This window comes from Peromyscus californicus, unplaced genomic scaffold (genome assembly GCF_007827085.1).
Source record: "Peromyscus californicus insignis strain IS unplaced genomic scaffold, ASM782708v3 Scaffold_3__1_contigs__length_106647218, whole genome shotgun sequence".
In the NCBI taxonomy this organism is placed as follows: Eukaryota; Metazoa; Chordata; class Mammalia; order Rodentia; family Cricetidae; genus Peromyscus; species Peromyscus californicus.
This window is the reverse complement of record NW_026294551.1, coordinates 63,120,402-63,137,684: the sequence shown is the minus strand read 5'-3', so window position 1 is coordinate 63,137,684 and position 17,283 is coordinate 63,120,402. Positions and strand designations below refer to the sequence as shown.

General features: G+C 55.2%; 2 protein-coding genes across 3 annotated transcripts in view; both read right to left on the bottom strand.

The window, feature by feature from the left end:
* Positions 1-639: 639 nt before the first annotated feature.
* Rasd1 (ras related dexamethasone induced 1) lies at positions 640-2,287 on the bottom strand. The gene is made up of 2 exons (XM_052757349.1): positions 2,000-2,287; positions 640-1,862 (listed from the first exon to the last, which is right to left on the bottom strand). Exons 1-2 carry the CDS (start codon positions 2,283-2,285, stop codon positions 1,300-1,302), a joined length of 849 nt encoding a protein of 282 aa, XP_052613309.1. The 5' UTR covers positions 2,286-2,287; the 3' UTR covers positions 640-1,299.
* Positions 2,288-3,624: 1,337 nt separating this feature from the next.
* The window catches only part of Pemt (phosphatidylethanolamine N-methyltransferase), a 90,921-nt gene continuing 77,262 nt past the window's right edge, over positions 3,625-17,283 (bottom strand). The window contains exons 4-7 of one of the 2 annotated variants that reach the window (XM_052757350.1): positions 13,195-13,340; positions 10,009-10,120; positions 7,245-7,319; positions 3,625-3,765 (exon numbers count right to left, since the gene is read on the bottom strand). In XM_052757350.1, the coding sequence (XP_052613310.1) occupies positions 3,633-3,765; positions 7,245-7,319; positions 10,009-10,120; positions 13,195-13,340 (466 nt within the window). In that variant the 3' untranslated portion in view covers positions 3,625-3,632. Of the gene's footprint in view, positions 3,766-6,648; positions 6,908-7,244; positions 7,320-10,008; positions 10,121-13,194; positions 13,341-17,283 lie in introns of those variants that run through there. The other variant, XM_052757351.1, reaches the window with a different exon arrangement.

The window sequence follows — 17,283 nt, the reverse complement described above, 5'->3', positions numbered from 1 at the left end:
CCTTGGAAGTGGCCCTTCCCAAAGCAGGCTGAAGCCTCCCACCCCAGGACAGTCCTGAGCATCCCTTGAAGCTCCAGACCCTCTTGAAAACCACCAAGTACCTGGCTCATGGGGTGCTGATCCTGAGATACCATGCTGATCCCCACACAATACCTGTTTCTCAGCTGCAGAATTGGAGGCTTGGAAGGTGACACTTGCCCTAAGTTGACACCAGGAGATCTGGGTCACAAGCCATGAGCCCTTACCACAGAGGGAGACAGCAAAATGCAGAGGAGATGGGTCTCACCTGGTGAGTGCTTTGGGAAGCTACACTGCAAGCTGTTGCACTTTACTAGGTCCTGCAAGCAACCCTGGGGCAGGGGGCAAGCATCTAGCATTGGCAGCTTCCCAGGTACCCTCTCAGACTCAGGCTCCTGATTTGTGATCAGGATCAGAGCTTCCAGAGTGACGGCTTTCTGTAGCCTGCCATGATTGAGTAACTGGCCCTGTGGAAGAGGAATATGAATATATCTCCAGAAATGAGGCCCTCTGTGACAGGCCAGGATAGGTAAAGAGTGGACAGAGAAAGCCAGAAAGGTCTAGAGCACATCCCAGAAGGCAAGGTCCCGTCCCAGTTCCCTAAAAGCCAGAGCAAAGGAAACATTTTCAATTTTTAAAATTATTTTATTTTAAATAAAAAAATAATAAAGACTTCACACAATAGAAATGTAGAGATTTTGTTCATGTCATGTTGACACTGGAACTAAATTAAAGTGCAAGTTTTGTGGTTTTTCTTTGAGCAATTCCACACACACATGTAAACAAATCTCTTGCCTATGATTAAAGCCCCCATCTCGCACCAAAGTTTCCAGTTTGCGGAGGGCTGAAGTGGCTGACAGCTGTCATGGCAACACCAATCACAGACAGGATAATGCCTTGTTGGTCTTGGCCCTTCAGCAGGCAGGACAGATACTTGAAGTCTCACAGGCTGATGAACTTCACACACTCTCATTCTCAAGTCTGAGAAAAAAGCCAAGTACCTCTGCTGGGTCCTGGCATCCCACAAGTGCGGGCAGGCACCAGCGGGGGTTATCAGTGGCTAGAGAGTCCAGTCTTAGCCAGTTCTCTTTCCTTTCCCAACAGATGACTGTCCCTTACTGGTCTGGCAGCGTCTCCCGGTACACAGGGCTAGGTCGCAGGGAGCGAGGGAGAAGGCCAGTTGGCACCCTCGTGGCACGGAGCGCGCGGGCTAGCCCGGGAATCCGATTTGACTTTTGAACAAAAAAGGTCCTCGGGTTGTGTGGCCGATGCTGGGGGCACCTAACTGATGACACAGCGCTCCTTGTCCTTGGCCTGGCTGCCGACATTGGTCTTTTCACGAATGTACATGAGGTCGCTGTGCACGCTAGGTCTGCGCGCAAAGGGCGCCAAGATTCCAAAGGCGTCTCCGGGGTCGCCGCCGCCGCCGCCGCCGCTGCCTGCACGCAAAAGCTTCTTGTTCCTCAGAGCCTTTTTGTGCAGCACGTCGCAGTACTGCACGGACACCTTGCGGTGCAAGTCGGGGCTCATCTCGCTCGGCAGCTTGGCCATGGCAAAGAGTGCACGGAACATCTGGTCCAGGCTGCTGTTCTTCTTGGCTGAGATCTCGAAGTAGGCACAACGCTGAGGGTCGTCGCCCACCAGCTGCTCAATCTCCCGCTGCTCCACTTCGCGGTAGAAGTCCCGGTCCCCTTTGTTACCGCAAATGACCAGGGGCACGTCCACATTTTCGTTGGTTTTGTTCTTGAGACACGCCTTGGTGTCCAGAATCTGCTGTTTGAGCCTTTGCACCTCCTCGAATGAGTCGCGGTTGTCCAAGCTGAACACCAGAATGAAAACGTCTCCTATAGGGAAATGAGTGGGAAAGGTGAGGGCGGTTGTCAGGCGTTAAACATCGTACAGCCCCGGCTCCATGCTCGACACACCAGTCCCCCAACCCCAAGACTCCGACCTCAGGGTCCCAGCCGGCCCCCCAACTCACCTGTGAGGATGGAGAGGCGCCGCATGGCAGGGAATGGATGATTGCCGGACGTGTCCAGTATGTCCAACTGGTAGACCTCGCCGCGGATCGAGTAAAACTTTCGGTGGAAGTCCTCGATGGTAGGGGTGTAGGCGTCCTCGAAGCGGCCCGTGAGGAAGCGCGACACGATGGCGGTCTTGCCTACCTTGGATGAGCCGAGGATGACCATCCGGTAGCAGTTCTTGGCAGGGATACTCAGCTCAGAGTCGCTCGGGCACATCTTCTTGATCATCGCGGCCAGTTTCATTGGGCAGAGAGACCCCGGGGGCAGACGGGGGGCCGAGAGAAGGCAGAGGCTCGGGAGTGGTGGAAGGGCTTGGCTTCAGGACCGCTCGAGCTTGGCTGGGCGCTTGGAGACAGCGAGCTCTGGCTTTCAGCGCCCCACTCCGCCCTTATATGCAGCCGGCCGAAGCGCCGGGGCTGGCACCTCCCAGCCAAGGTGCGTCACGTCCCGCCCCCGGGCGCGCCCTGCTCCTCCCAGACACAGCGACCTCCGCCTTGGAGCCTGCGGCTCCGCTCCAGCCCTACGTGCGCTGGGGAGGAAAACTAACTCCAAACTACCGCAATGCGAGGATCTGGCGCTTCCCAGCTTCGGCCGCAGGGGTCCTGGCTGTGCGGGTGACTCTCTGACCTCTGGGATCCCCATTCTCTCAACACCAATGTGCGGACACTCAATTTCCTTGGGCCACGGTTTCCCAGAAAATATGATTTGGTGATAACAACATGTTTGCTGGGCATTTGCCCCAGCGCCAGCCCCTTAGGTACCCGGGTTCGTGCCAACTTTCCGGGCGTTGTGTTCGGTGTTTTGGGGTTTTTCTGCGCTAAGGTTCCGCGCCTTGCGCTTCTGCCACCAGAGGGAAGCAGAGAGCCCCGCGGGCACGCTAGGAGGCCGAAAGTTGTGGCAAGGAGAGGAGCTGTAAGGTGTAAGGCAGGAAGCCAACTGAAACCGACCTCCTCCGACTCCTGCGTTCTATTCTCCTAGCTAGAGATAATCTGGTCTGTGGGGACCTCAGCAAGGGACAGCTACCATTATCTGTCCTTGACAACATACTTAGAGACACTCCCTTGAAAGAAAAAAATCAATCCTAGGACTGCATCCCCCTACCGTCTTCTCTTACGGCTTTCTGGCCTTTTCTCTCTTGTGGGCCAATCATCTCATTTTGCATTGAGGGAGCTGTGTGGGGCTTGAGAGCACGCCCTTCTCCGTAGCTTAGTTTCCCTTTCTGGAAGATGACATTGGTTCCTTGATTGTGAAATTATAAATGCAAACACTTTCCAAGATCCAGGCCTGGTCAGAACAATAAAAGTATACAGTACCAGGGAGGCTGCCCAAAGAGGAAGCCAGCAGCGGGTTGATCAGTAACCAGGACTGAGTAACGCTGGGGGGGAAATAGGATGTGTTGGCTGCTTGTAACTGGTGATGATGAAGTCAAGCTGTTGTTTTCATTTTGTTTTGACCTTGTCTGATTAGGAGAAGCCCAGAGACCCACCAGCTGACAGATGCCACTCACCCAAGCAGGTAGTCTTTGTGCCCCAGGAGCAGGGCTAAGTCATTCCCACCTGCTGAGATATTTGCATAGTGCCCCCAAGGTTTTCATCCCTTCCTTATGACCCAGGATCTCAGCAGAAGCTCAGCCTCTGTAGAGCAGCAGCAGCAGCCGTCCTGCCCGGCGCTACATGGCCTGGGGGTGTTGATTTGGTGGTCCTGGTCCTGTGATAATACCCTCCTTGGAGACAGAGAAGCAGCACTCTGTACTTCACAGGTGAAGACACTAAAGCTCAAAGAAGCAAGCTGCTTACCTAGCAAGCAGGCCTGGGGCTTGGGCCACCTGGTTCTCATTGTCCTGTCTACACCTCTGCTTGTGCCCCCCACAACAGTGCCCACTACGGAGGCTGCTGTAATTGTCTGGTCATTTCAGTCCAGCAGGACATCCATATTCATTCCCCTTCCCTCCCAGGCTGCTTCAACATCCATAGCCATTGAGTAACCCGGGCCTCATTGGCTAGATCTAGGACAGGCCAGGTGGGGTGAGTCCTTCACCGCTCTCGGTTCTTGCCCCTGCCGATGCTCCCTCCCTTCTCCATCTGGGGTGTCTGTCCTCATCTGTGAGAAGGACCTGAGCCCAAGCCAAGCACAGGACTGCTATGTATGTACAGGGTGCTCGCTGCAGGAAGGGGCCCCTCAAGGCAGCAAGTGAGGGCTGCTCACCCCAGACCGAGGAGGCCCTTTGCCTTTGCCTCCCGAAGGCGTTGTGTGGAAGGCTGTGGCCCTGACTCACGATGGCCAGAGCCAATGTCACCATTCCCCTGGATCTCCAGTCCCAGGAGATCCAAGGGATAAGAATTGAAGGGTGGGTGAGCTGGGCAGTGGTAGAGCACACCTTTAATCCCAACACACGGCAGGCAGAGACAGGCGGATCTCAGTGAGTTTGAGGCCAGCCTGGTCTACAGAGTGAGTTCCAGGACAGCCAGGGCTGTTAACACAGAGAAACCCTGTCTTGAAAAACAAAAACAACAAAAAAAAGATTAGAAGTGGCAGGTCAAAGATCTGGTCCAGCTCTCCCCACATTAGAAGAGCAGCAGGGAGGTGAGTCCAGCAGGGCACAGGTGTGGTCCCATCATGCAATGCCCTAGGGACACTCTGGGACTCTGCAGTCTCTACCAGCAAGGACCTCACCAAATATGGTCACTTGCCAGAGTCTGGAGGTTGGAAGTCTGGGTCCCCAAAGTGTGCTCTTGAGAAGCCTTTGAGAGGTGGGGCCGGGTGCCTTTTTGAATGTGATTGTGGGGCCCCAGCCCTTCTCATCTGCTACTTACTCTTGGCCATCAGGTGAGCAGCTTGCCCTACTGTGTGCTCCCACCACAATGAACTGACGTGGCCTGGGCTCAAAGCAATGGGGCCAACTCATTGGGAGGCAGGCCTAGCTCTCTGGCAACCGGGCTATCTCGGTCTGCGGAGCCTCCCATGGGCTCCATCCCCTCTCTGTCTCCTGCTGGACTCTGACTGACACGCTGGGGTTCAGACACACGTGCCCAGTCCTGCTGAGTGTATGACAAGAACACATATGGCCCTCTGTTCTCAGAGAAAAAAACTGTAGGTTCCCATTCCTCTCCCTAGAACCCTCTGCAGCTCCTTCTCACCTCTGAAATCATATCACCTCCATGTGTGCCTTGTCTGTTGCCTCTACCCAGTTGTCAGGGGGCTGGAGCTGCCTCTTCCCTCTGCCCAAACCCACAGCCTGGCAAGCGAGCCAGTAGGTACATGCGGGGACACCAGTGATCAGAGCTGAGGCTCCCTTGGTGTGGAGGACTGGATAAGGGGCAGCGTTGGCAACGGAGCCATCTCTGCTCCATTTGGTACCAACGGTACCAGTGTTTCTCTGGCCTGGGCTTAGCAGGCCATCTGCCAGGGCTGTGGGATGGGACCTGCCTGGGACTAGCTACAGTGAGGACACAGGTGAAGCGTGATTGCTTCGCTAACTCTTGGCACCTTCCACCCACCAGAGGTGTATGAGGGAGGGCAGGGCTCAGGATGACAGCCCTAGACTCTGTCAAGGACCCAGGGCAACAAGAATCTGAGGCCACACCAGCAAAAGGTGTCATCCTTGTCTGCCTAATCTGAGACTCCAGCGGGTGCTCTGGCCTGGGGCTGGGAGGGGAAGCTCAAGCCTCCTCAGAGGGCCTGGAAATGTGAGCCGGGAGACCCATGCACAGTGAGTTGGTAGGCCCAGGGCACTTGTAAAAATCCATGCAAACCTTGGCCAGGGTCCTGGGTGACAATAACAAGATGTCAGGTGAGGGAAGCACTTAGATACTGTCCCATGAGCCCCTGAGGCTTCACAGCCTTGGGCTAGAATGGACATAGGCTGATCCTTTGGACTCCCCAAATCTCACAAGGCTTTCTGGGCCAGTGAGGAGCCCTGACAAAGGAAAGCAACTGAGACTAAGGGATGAGGGCCTCTGGTGAGTTGGGACAATCACCCCAAAGTCCAGCAAGCTTAGGTACCCCTAAGCCATCCATCAGGAACCTGGAGTCCTAGGGGTCAAGGTGGGCCCAGCTGCTAATGGCCATACAGTGCCAGGAGTAGAGGAAGGCTGTCCTTTGTCCCCTCTAATGCCCAGTGTCAACTTCTGACCACACTTTCTTGGTCATTTGTGCCCTGCCTACACAGCCCATCTCTCCAGCTGAATTTTACCCAGCTCGGGTGGACACGGGGCGGGGGGTAAGCCACTAGCTCCTGCCTTTGGATGGCAATCTTCGTGGAATGACTGTCAACCCGATAGACCTCCACCCTCAGGATGAACTGGGTCTCCCAGCAGCGAGGGCATGTCCCGTGAGTGCTGGGGCATGGATGGCAGGTGACACAGGGTGTCCGCTGCCCAGGAAAGGCTGTGGCTCCAGCCTATTGCTGAAGTCTTTTGAGAAACAGTTCTCTGTGAATCCCAGACAGCACTAGGAAGCTGCATTGGGAAAGAAAGGGCCAAACCAGTCTGGGCCAGAAGCCCTCCAGGGATGTAATGCTTCTTGCCCTGCCCAGTCCTCCTACAACCTAGAGCCCATGCCCTGTCTTCCCTCCTGGGACCAGATGGAAAGGGGCCCAGAGAGGTGCTGAGGTCACAATGCCTTTATTAGTGTGTCGGGGCATGGTGGGGATGGGAGGCTCAGTGGTCACACGGCATAAGGCCTGGGGTCCCCACGACTGGTTTCCAAGGCCCAGGCGCAGTGGCCAGTGCTGCTCTCCCCAAGCATGGTTGATGCCCGGAGCAGCCGGGAGGCCAGTCCGGCTGTCCACAGATCCCCCACGGCCCTGTTAGCTCCTTTTGTGCAGCCTGGTGGCTTTCTGTTGGTAGATTTCAGCAGTGAAGGGCCTGTGGGCAGGAAAAGGTTCCAGTAGGCTGTTCCAGGACACTACTGCACCCCAGCGCCAGAACCTACCCCACCAGTAAGGATAGGACCCACATTCCCACTGTCTCCCAGAACTTTCCCAGAGGCTTCAAAGAGCAAGAGGGGCCTGGAGGGACCAGGACCACCTGCTTGCCGGCCTAGGTCTCAGGTACCAAGTGTCCCCTCCCCACCCCCAGCCTCTTGAGCCAGGCCAGCAGCAGGCTGGTGAAGCTCGCCAGGCCCCATGAAGCAGCTCTAAATGAGAGGCTTGGCCTGACTTGGCTATCACATCCATCTCCCACTCCACACAGCTCTACTCACTCCTCATACAGGAGAGCCACCACGTAGACGAGGGCCACCAGCACCGTTAGCAGCAGGCCTGTGGGACTGGCGTGCCTGCAGACAGACAGACCATCAGTTGGAAGAACAGAGACACTCCTGCTAACACAGTGGGTCGGTCCTTGGCTGATGCTAGGATGCTCGGGATGAGCTGAGCCTGGAGGGGCCCCTTCCTAAGTCTGATTTTCTAGAGAGGCTCAGGGAGACAGGAGGGGAGGAAGGACACCTTGTCAGGCTGCCCCTGCGTCTTAGCCTGCTGAGATCGAGGCTCAGGGACAGGGAACTGCCCACCAGACAGTGTTCTTAGAAAATACGGCACTTGTAAAAAGCCAACCCAGGGCTGCCATGGGCAAGTTCTGTCATTTGACCTCTGGCCCACAGAGAGGTGCAGCCCGTAGTCACCATCGGGGTGGCCCACAGCAAGACCTTCCCCTCAGAGCCAGCAGTCCCACACTGGCCCTCTGCCATGCTCACTCACACTGGTCAGTCTGTCCATAAGTCTGTCTGGGAAGGGCAGGGACACAGGGCTCTGCATTGCACAGCACAGAACTCAGGCCCACCTGCCCCTGCGGTCCATCTACCACCTCCGCCATGCCCCAGCCCCTGAGCTGTCCTTCCTGCACCCCGGCAGTTCCAGCCCGGAGGAGAGAAGTCCTTGGCAGAATGTACCCAGCATATCTGTCATGGCTCTCTGCAGGTGACCAGTCTCTGACCTCACTCTGCCAATGAATGCAGACAGCCTGTCAGTGACAGCGGGGAGGAGCCCAAGCATGTCTGCCTCAGGTTTCCAGAAATAGCTGCTGCCCAGTGAGCGGCCCCAGGCTATTTCTATGGTAACCTCTGGCTCTACTGGCTCCTGCAGGGCCTGGGCTACTTCATCTACCTCAGCAGGAAGGGAATAAACCAGAGAGGATAGGAACAGACCTCAGCTTACAGGGAGAATCTGCTCTCCTTGACTGCCCCCCATCTAGACACCCAAGGGCAGAGGGCACACGAGTGTGTGTGCCCTACAGGGCCCTCTGCCTTGCTCACTCCCGAATGCCCACTTGGACCTCACACTGACCAGTCTGCCCATGTGTCCATCTGGGAGGGGCAGGGACACAGGACCCCTCCACTGGACAGTACAGAACATCTGTAAGGCTCATCTGCTCTTACACTCTGGCCACCACCTCTGCCACTGCCCCAGGCCCTGAACTGAACTCCCTCAACTCTTTCAGGTTTCAACTTGTGTCTCCCCCACAGAGCTTAGCTGGGCTCTAAACTGGGACTTTGTCCTTGCTGTCCCTTTCAACTTGGGACTTGGAACAGCTCTTGATGTGGGTGTCCTGGCCTGACTATGGGCATGATAGTTCCCCCTCCCTCCTGGCTAACTGAGCACTTTGTCCCTAGCCAGGGGTCAGCTGTGGTTCTGGCCACATGAGGTTTATGGGTCAGGGAAGACCTTGGAAGACGGCTGATGAATGAAACCTTGGGCTTGGTGCGTTGAGAGTCCTCAACATGAAGCTGGCGGTGAGCGTGGCCCCACAGTTCACTACCCCAAAAAAGCAAGTATAGCTGAAGGGATATGCTTTGGAGCCAGGAACTTAAGCACCAAGGCCATCTCTGCCTCAGTTTCCCCACCTGTCATGGGAAAGGATGGACTCATTGCCCTTGATCTTCTGTCATGATTCCTAAATGAAGCAAGTCTTCAATTGCCTACAACAGTCACTGATACAACCCCAGCCAAAGGCTTGTGGGAGACCCTGAAAGAACTTGCCGTCTTGAGCCAAGATACTGGGGTGGGTGACAGTGCTCCTCCGAAGGGCTCTGGGAGGCCAGCTCTCCAGCAGGGGTTAGGTACTGGGAACAAACACCCCCTCCTCCTGCCTCAGCTAGCAGCACCAGGCCCATGGTAAATCAAGTCAAAGACCTGCTAGGAGGTGGGGATCTGGGCATGGCCAGTCCTGTCTGCTGGTTCCCTGACACTCCCATCTCCAGGAAAACCTGGCCACTTACTGCCACTGTGGTCCAGCTTGACTTCCTAACAACTCAGGGTAGACAAGGTAGTCCCACTGACAGGTGGCCACACTGAGCAGAGCCCAGGGTACCCACTCCTTGTCGTAGGGGTGGGGAGGTGGAGGACTGGAGAAAGCGGGGGCCCGGGGCCTGGGTCAGTCTTCGGCACCTAGAAATAAATCCCTTGGCCCGTCTGCTAGGGATTCGAATGTGGGAGTGAGACATGAGAAGCAGGAGACGGGCCTGCCGGGTCAGTGTCTGCTGCCACTGACCACTGAGATGATGTAATGGTGGATCTCCACTAAGCCCTCAGATGAAGGATCCGTCCCCAGTATGCTGGACCTCTTCTTAGCAGCACACATCAATACTCTCTGGAGGCAGCTGTCACATGTCACAGAACCCTGACCTGGCCACTCTGAGCTTGGAGTGACCTTCCCTCTTGGGCACTGGGCACTACTGGTGATATAGAGGGACATGTGAGGAGACAGGCCATTGGTCGCTGACTCCCAGCACAGGGCACTAGAAGCCTAGAGGAGGCAGGAAGGACTTTCTGGAGGGGTCCCCATCAGTTGGGCTTGGAAGAATGGACTAGGACGGAGGCAGGCAGGTTCCAGTCAGAAGGGACAACATGTATGTAGCATGGGGGAGGAAGTGTGTGTTCTGGGAGATCAGGAGGTGGCGGGATGAGAGGGCAGGAGAGGGCTCGGCTTGGGTCTGGACACCAGGGGTCCTGAGGGCACCAAGTACTCACATAAGTGCCCAGCCCAGGTAGTTGGCTGTGCTCCCCCAGTACATGGGGTTGTCTAGCACGTTGAAGGGAAATGTGGTCACTCTGGCCTCTTTGAGGATCCCAAAGTAGTCACCTGTGGATGAGACGGGGTTGGATATGAGGGTCACTTAGCCATCTATATCCTTAGCCACACTATTACTGAAGGAAATCCCCATTGAGCCTTGGAAGATCTGTAGGAGAGGTGGGGTCCTGTGCCCCAGGAAGCTCCAGTTAGTGGTGGGATCCACACCCACAGCTAAAGATCAGAGCCTTCCCACCAGCTCCACGAGTGAGCTGGGCCCTGAGCCTTCCAGCTTGGTCCTCTTCTGAGCCCCAGCCACTGGTCTCCCCCTTCTCCCCACCAGATGCCTGCCTCTGTGTCTGCCTGTCCCTCTCTTGAGAAGCCCTATTCTGTCAGTGCAGAGCTCCGTCCCAGGGCCTTCCTCCCTCCTTCAGAAGCCCTTCCCACTGGTACCTCCAGTGTCGGTCCTCCCTTATCTACCCGGCTCTTCCCTCCTCCCACCCTGACTGCCCCTTCCCCCCTAAGCCTCATTCTTCCTCTTGGGGTGGCCAGATGCTAGGGTGTGTGCTGATGAGCTTTGTTACCTTGACACAACCTAGAGTCCCCTGGGAGGAGGGACCCTTAACTAAGAAATTGTCTCCATGAGATTGGCTTGTGGGCATGGCTATAGAGGCATTTTCTTGATGAATGCTTTATAGGGGGAGGGCCAAGGCCCAGCTCAGTGTGGGTGGTGCCATCCCTGGGCAGGTGGTCCTGGTTGTATTTTTTAAAAAAGGTAGCTGAGCAAGCCATGGAGAGCAAGCCAGTAAGCAGCATTCTCCCATAGTCTCTACTTAGTTCCTGCCTCCAAGTTCCTGCCTTAATTTCCAGCCTTGGCTTCCATCAGCGATGGAATGTAACATGTAAGCCAACTACACCCTTCCTTCCCAGGTTACTTTTGTTCATGGTGCTCATCACAGCAACAAACTGGGACAGGTTAGCTGAGGCTCCAGCCTGCCCACCACATGCCTCCTGTCACTCTGGAGGTCAGCTCAGGGGAGCTGACATGGGGTGGGGGGAGAGACCACCAGATGGCCAGTCATCCATCCACCTAACCAGGCCACTCTCACAGAACAAAGCATCTGGCCCAGCTCTCTACCTGGTGAGTGTCTCCCCTGGGTCGGGGCAGCCCTTCCCAGCAGCCTCTCCTCTGTCCCCCATTAGAGCAGAAAGACAATGCAGCTCCATCCCAGGCAGAAAGTAGGGCAGCCAGCTCAACAAGAGGAGCCCCTGCAGGAGGGGCCTGGCAGAAATGGTGCTGTCATTGTCGGGGACAAAAGGTACAAGAGTCCAAGAGGATGCCTGGGGACCACTGGGAGGAAGCAGGAAGCGGGGCAGTGGGGCCTGACGGTGGGTGGCACAGAAACCTGCTTCAGGCTGAGTCACAGGAGAGGAGCGGCCATTCTGCTCTACTTCCAAAGCTTGCAGGGCCCTCTGCTTTCTAGGCCATTCTACCAAAGCCATGGCAGATCCAGATTCGCCTGCACCTCTCTGACTCACTCTCCTGCAAAGTTTCCCCATCTGGCCCTGACCATCCTTGGTGGGCGCCCCAGCCTGTCCTCCAACACCCGGGTACCTCCACAAGCTCTGTCCCTGGCTCTCCACCCCTACTGCCTGCAGCCCTCTCCACCCCACCCTGCTCACCCTGTCTTCCAGGACTTGACAGTACCTTATTTCTTTCTTAGGTGGCCACAGCCCCTTTTCCACCCACAAGTCCTGGGGGACCCTCCTGCTGCTCCCTGCTCCCTATCTCTGTGAGGAGGACCAGTTTCTACACTCGGCTCCCTCCTCTGGTCCTGGCCCCACCATTCCCCATCCCCAACTCTTCGTTGCTGAGATCCTTTCAACGGCTCCTACCTCCTTGGGAAGGTTCAGTCCTCCAGGCAGCCTTCAGGGTCTCTATCTGCTCCCTAACCCTGTCCCGACTGGCACAGCTCTCCAGCATCACTGCCTGCAGCCCCCACTCTGACCTCCCCTCTGCCAGCTCGCACTCTGCCTCTCTTCTCCCCAGGCTGATCTCACTCTCTCAGGATGACTCCCAGCAGCTCCTGCCTGAGCAACAAGCACCGAGCCACCAGTGACAGCACTAGGGTGTCTAGTTCATATGCTTCTTGGTTCCTCATGGCACTGTCACTCCTGAGCACACACTTCACAGCTCCAAGTCTGCTGCTGAGCAGCCTAGCCCGGGCAGAGCCCAGGCCCATATGTATGTCCTGGGAGGCTAGGTGATAGTAGGGCTTTGAAGACCACCAGGGCCCTGGCGGAGGTTAAGGCCCAGAGACTAGTCTGGTTTTTGCATGACCAGAAGCCAGAAGGGGCCAAATTTGATGGCCCTGTGCAGAGCCAGCTCTCCTGTAGCTGTGCTAGCCCCAGGGACATCCTGGGAGCTGGAACGGGCACCGTTGGAGACGGGGCCTCTACCTTCCCTCCATCAATGTTCTGAAGGCCCCCTTACCCTCAGGCTCTTCTGTGGAAGTCTCTCTTGAGCTTGCCCTCTCTTGCTTTCAAGATGATGGAAGTCACTGTTGTCATGAGTTGAGGTTTCTGGTCAGACCAGACCACTTTGGGTTCCCAGGCCGAAAGTACCAGGGCCCCAGGGAGTGGAGGATGGAGAAGAGACCACATCTCTCTACCCTTTACCCCACCCTAGACCTGTACAAGTTTTACCTGTACCTACCATGGCCAAGATCCCACCACCTGGTAGCCAAGTGTGCTAAGTAAACCCCAGAGTGGTCATGTGGTGGAGGGTCTCAGCCCTGTCTGCCCTCATCCCAGTCCCAATGGTACTCTGCACACCCTGTGCACCCAGGCACCCTACTACCTCACCCTTCCATGCAAACAAGAGCTGAGCCCCAAGGGGAGCTGAGCCCAGGAGAACACTCTGGGGCCCACAACCAGGGCTAGGGTCTTTCTTGTCTCCCAGGAAACAGTTTGGTACCCTGGAGTCCGATGAGCTAGCAAAACTGAACCTGTCTTAGCCATGACAGGCTGGGTCCCCCAGTGGCTTCTCAAGGCACATCAGAGATAGTAGATGACAATCACTGGACTCTGCTCCTCCTGCACCCCAGTGTATCTGCCCAAGGACACCCCATACCGCAGGGGCTTACCTAGAAAGGTCCCAGTGAACCCCAGTGCAAAGAAACTGGACAGCACAAATACGATGCCCCCACCCAGGAGTGCAAGGCCCAGGAAGTAGGTGGTGTGGTTATCCAGGCCCTCCATCTTGGGCTGGCTCATCATGGCCTGTGTGAAGCTGTGGAACAGAGGACAAAGAGAGACAGCATGTCATAGCATGTATGGCAGGTACGCTGCCTTTCTCAGAGTTGTCAACCTTGGGGTCACACGCTCAACAACCACAGAGGCACTACAGGTAGGACCCAGGCTCCTGCTGTCAACCATCCTGGGGTCACATGTTCAACAACCACAGAGGCTGGGCATTGGTGGCACACACCTTTAATCCCAGCACTTGGGAGGCAGAGCCAGGTGGATCTCTGTGGGTTCAAGGCCAGCCTGGGCTACAGAGCAAGATCTAGGAGAGGCGCCAAAGCTACACAGAGAAACCCTGTCTCGAAGAAAAAAAAAATCAACAACCACAGAGGCACTACAGGTGGGCCCAGACTCCTGCATGAACTATCCAGTCTTCGGTGTCATGAGGACCAGACAAGAACAAAGGCCCAGGCTGGCCGGAGTTTTGTTTGTTTTATCTTTTCAATGAGAAGTCACAAATTCTGGCATATATGCAAAATATCCTAAATTTTATAAATAGGTCACTCATAAAAGCCATGGCTTTATGTGTGTTAGCAGGGTTTAGTCCAAGGGCCAGCAGTTTGCACATTCCAGCCTGTCAACTTGTACTATGAAGGAGAAGTAAGCTCACAGAATGGGTGCACTTCCAGTACAGGGTACACAGGGAGCCCAGACCTGGGGCCTGAGCTTGGCATGTGCTACGTGTGGTGATGGGCACCATTCTCCTTGCACATCCAGGCCCGAGGCTGGCTGTGCCCATAGTGCTGATTTGCTGGCCATAGCCCCTGACTAGGCCAAGCCACACCTGGGCAACTGGCCTAAGTTTTAAGTCCCATCAAAGGCCCTTTATGTCCTCCCCTCAACTAGGCTTTGTGGCCAAGTGACTGCAGCCCTACTCAAAGGCAGAGTCTGAGCAGAGGGGTTCATGTGAACAGTGGCAGTGCGGTGGCCTTGCAGGGTCAGGTTCTCTGTGGCACTTGACACAGGAGAGGGGGCAGTGTTTAGGGAAGCAGGTTGGTGATGGGTCTGGGCCTCCCCAAGAGGAGTGTGGTACTGACACGAGGAAGGTGCTGAATATGCAAGTGTTCAAAAGAAGGATGTGTAAGGCAAGCACTCCTGTACAAACACATTTCCATTCTGTCCACAATCACAGTGCTCAGAGGAGACATGGAGATTTGTTGTTCACACGCAACTACATATACTTATCTCTACAGGTTCCCCCAACCCACTGATCTACCCACCCATCTGTCCATCCATCCATCTATCCACCCACCCACCCACCTGCTACCCACCTACTCATCCATCCATTCATCCCTTCCTCAATCCATACACATACCCATCAATACATACGTCCATCCTTCTCCTTCCATTCATTAACCTAGTCACTAGAGACCCAGCTACCTACTGGTCCATCCACCATCACCCAGAAGCTTGTTTGTCTTTCAGACTCTTTCAGCAAAACACATCATTCACTCGCTGGAGAAGGTGGTTCCTGTATGCTGTTCCTGGAACACACTAAACCTAGCCTCGTTGGAATTCTTCCTAAACCTGGTGTTCAGCACAGGCCAGGAGGCAGATAAGAAAGAAGGGAGGACATGGGCCCGAAACAAACACCATGACAGAGGCTGGAAGGTGACCTGCCACCAGCAGTGTATGGTGTCAGGGCAAACCCACAGGTGACCTGTGACCAACAATGTGTAATGTCAGGGCAAACTCAGCCATCAATCAGTTCAGCTGCCCTGGCTCTGGGTTCTCCTGCAGCTCCAGGCTGAACTGCTGAGATGGGTTTGTGATTCTAGCTGCCATGGAGCTAGGTAGCATCACTCACACTCTGTGCTGTGAGAGGTAGCTGCACCGACAACCCACTCTGGACAGTACAGGGACTCCTCCACCCTGCAGATCCTGCGGCTGAGGCCAGGGAGAATTAGACTCCCAGTCTCACACCCTTCCTGCTCTCCCTCGAATGTATGTGCAGTGGGAGAGACATACAGAGCAGGCCTTCAGGCTGAGCTATGCCGGCTACCTGCAGATACCTGCTTGGCCACACTGCATAAGGGCCCACAGCACAGAGAAGGCTGACTCTTCAGTAGGCTGAGTGACTCCAACTGCCTAGTAGCCTCTGGACTCCATCTACCTGAACTGAGGACAGAGAGCCTGTGGGGCTCTTTCTGGCCAGCCCTAAGCCATCGGTCTTGAGTTCTCAGGGACATCATCAGTGGCCACATAAGAGCTGCCAACTCCTGGCAGAAAAAGGGAAGGATGCTTCGAACAGACTTGGAACCTAGTGTCGGTCTCTCCTTTAAGACACTGCTGCTGAAGGGCTGCATCCACCGAGTAGTTCACAGCTCCAGACTGCAAAGAGCGGAAGGACGGGAGCAATCTGAGACTAACCCCATGACAAACTCAGGGAAAATGCAAAGCGTGTGGGACACTGTGCTAGCTGAGGCGATAACGTGGGTATTGAGTGAGGCTCTCATGCTTCAGCTGAGATCTGCAGGAAGAATTCACATGGTGTGGTGGTGGTGGTGATGGGGTTACAGAAAGACTATTCCAGAATGAGGAATAATGGCCAGGGCTAGATGCCTTGAGGCTCAGAAAAGGAAAAGTGCAGTACAGAAGTGTTTGGAAGGGGCTATACAATTGCATGTGCACATACTGGGCGGAGCAGAGGGCCAAAGACTGAGGGTCTCTGTGGAGGGAGACTGCTGGAAATGACTCTCTACCAGTGATTGCTGGCCTTTCTCTGGGAAGGAAGGAGATTGCAGACCTTGTCTGGAGCCCATAGCAGACTCCTCAAAGACTCAGTGCCCCTGTGCCCAAGGATGGTCCACCCCTGGCTCTGTCTGCACCACTGGTGGACTTTCCTCCAGCGATTGGGCTAGGAGTAGGGCAGAGATGCAAAGTGCATCATGGGTGCACACCTGCTGAGATGGTATGTGTGTGTGTGTGTGTGTGTGTGTGTGTGTGTGTGTGTGTGTGTGTGGTGTGTCTGTGTGGGTTTCATTCTAGCCTAGTAGCCCACACATGGAGGTACACTAGAACTGATGCCCAATAAGGTGGCTGGTTATATGTTTTCATATGTCATGGAAGCACAGTCCATTCCACAGGGAGAATTAACTGGAAGCAAGTGCTCTGTAACCACACTCCAGAGCAGAGTGGGGTAGCAGGAGTAATTTTCCTTCAGAGCTACTCTGTACTGGGTGTCAGTGATGAGATTCATTCCTGGGGTTTGGGTTCTATTTTTATGTAAATTTTTATTTTATTTTATATGTATGGGTGTTTTGCCTGCATGTATATGTCTGTGCACTACTTGTATATCTGGTCCCTGTGGAAGCCAGAAGTCACATCCCCTCAAACTGGAGTTTCAGATGGTTGTGAATCACCATGTGGGTGCTGAGATTTGAACCCTGGTCCTCTAGAAACAACAAGTGCTCATAACCGCTGAGCCATCTCCCAGCCCCTTGAGTTCTGTTGTTTTGAATAGGATTAAACCTTCAGCAGCAGCGAGCCTGGAGGCTGCCAGCACTCTGCCCCTCACACCAGACCGCTTAAGGTGTGGGCAGCTCCAGAGAGGCTGTCACTTGTTCCTGTGTTTCTATGGCTTCACTAGTGGGCTGCATTTGCAAACAGTCATGCATAGTGTGGCCTCAACTCGCCTTCTCAGGCTTCTCTTCAGCTGCTCTTCACAGTCCAGCCAAGCCCAGTAAGACTGGGGAACGAGGCATCTGGTGGGCTTATTTTCTTAATACAGAGCACAGTAAATCAAATGCTCATCACATTATCCCCTATAGCAGGGCCCTGAGTTCATGGCTACCACACCACACTAACCAAAGCACCCTCCCAAGGTTTCCCTGAGACCAGCAGCATCCAGGGGGTCTCATACACACGGGAGGAGGGTAGCAGTATGGGTAGGAGGCAGCCACCAGCTGGTCCTGCCTCTCCTGTCCTGT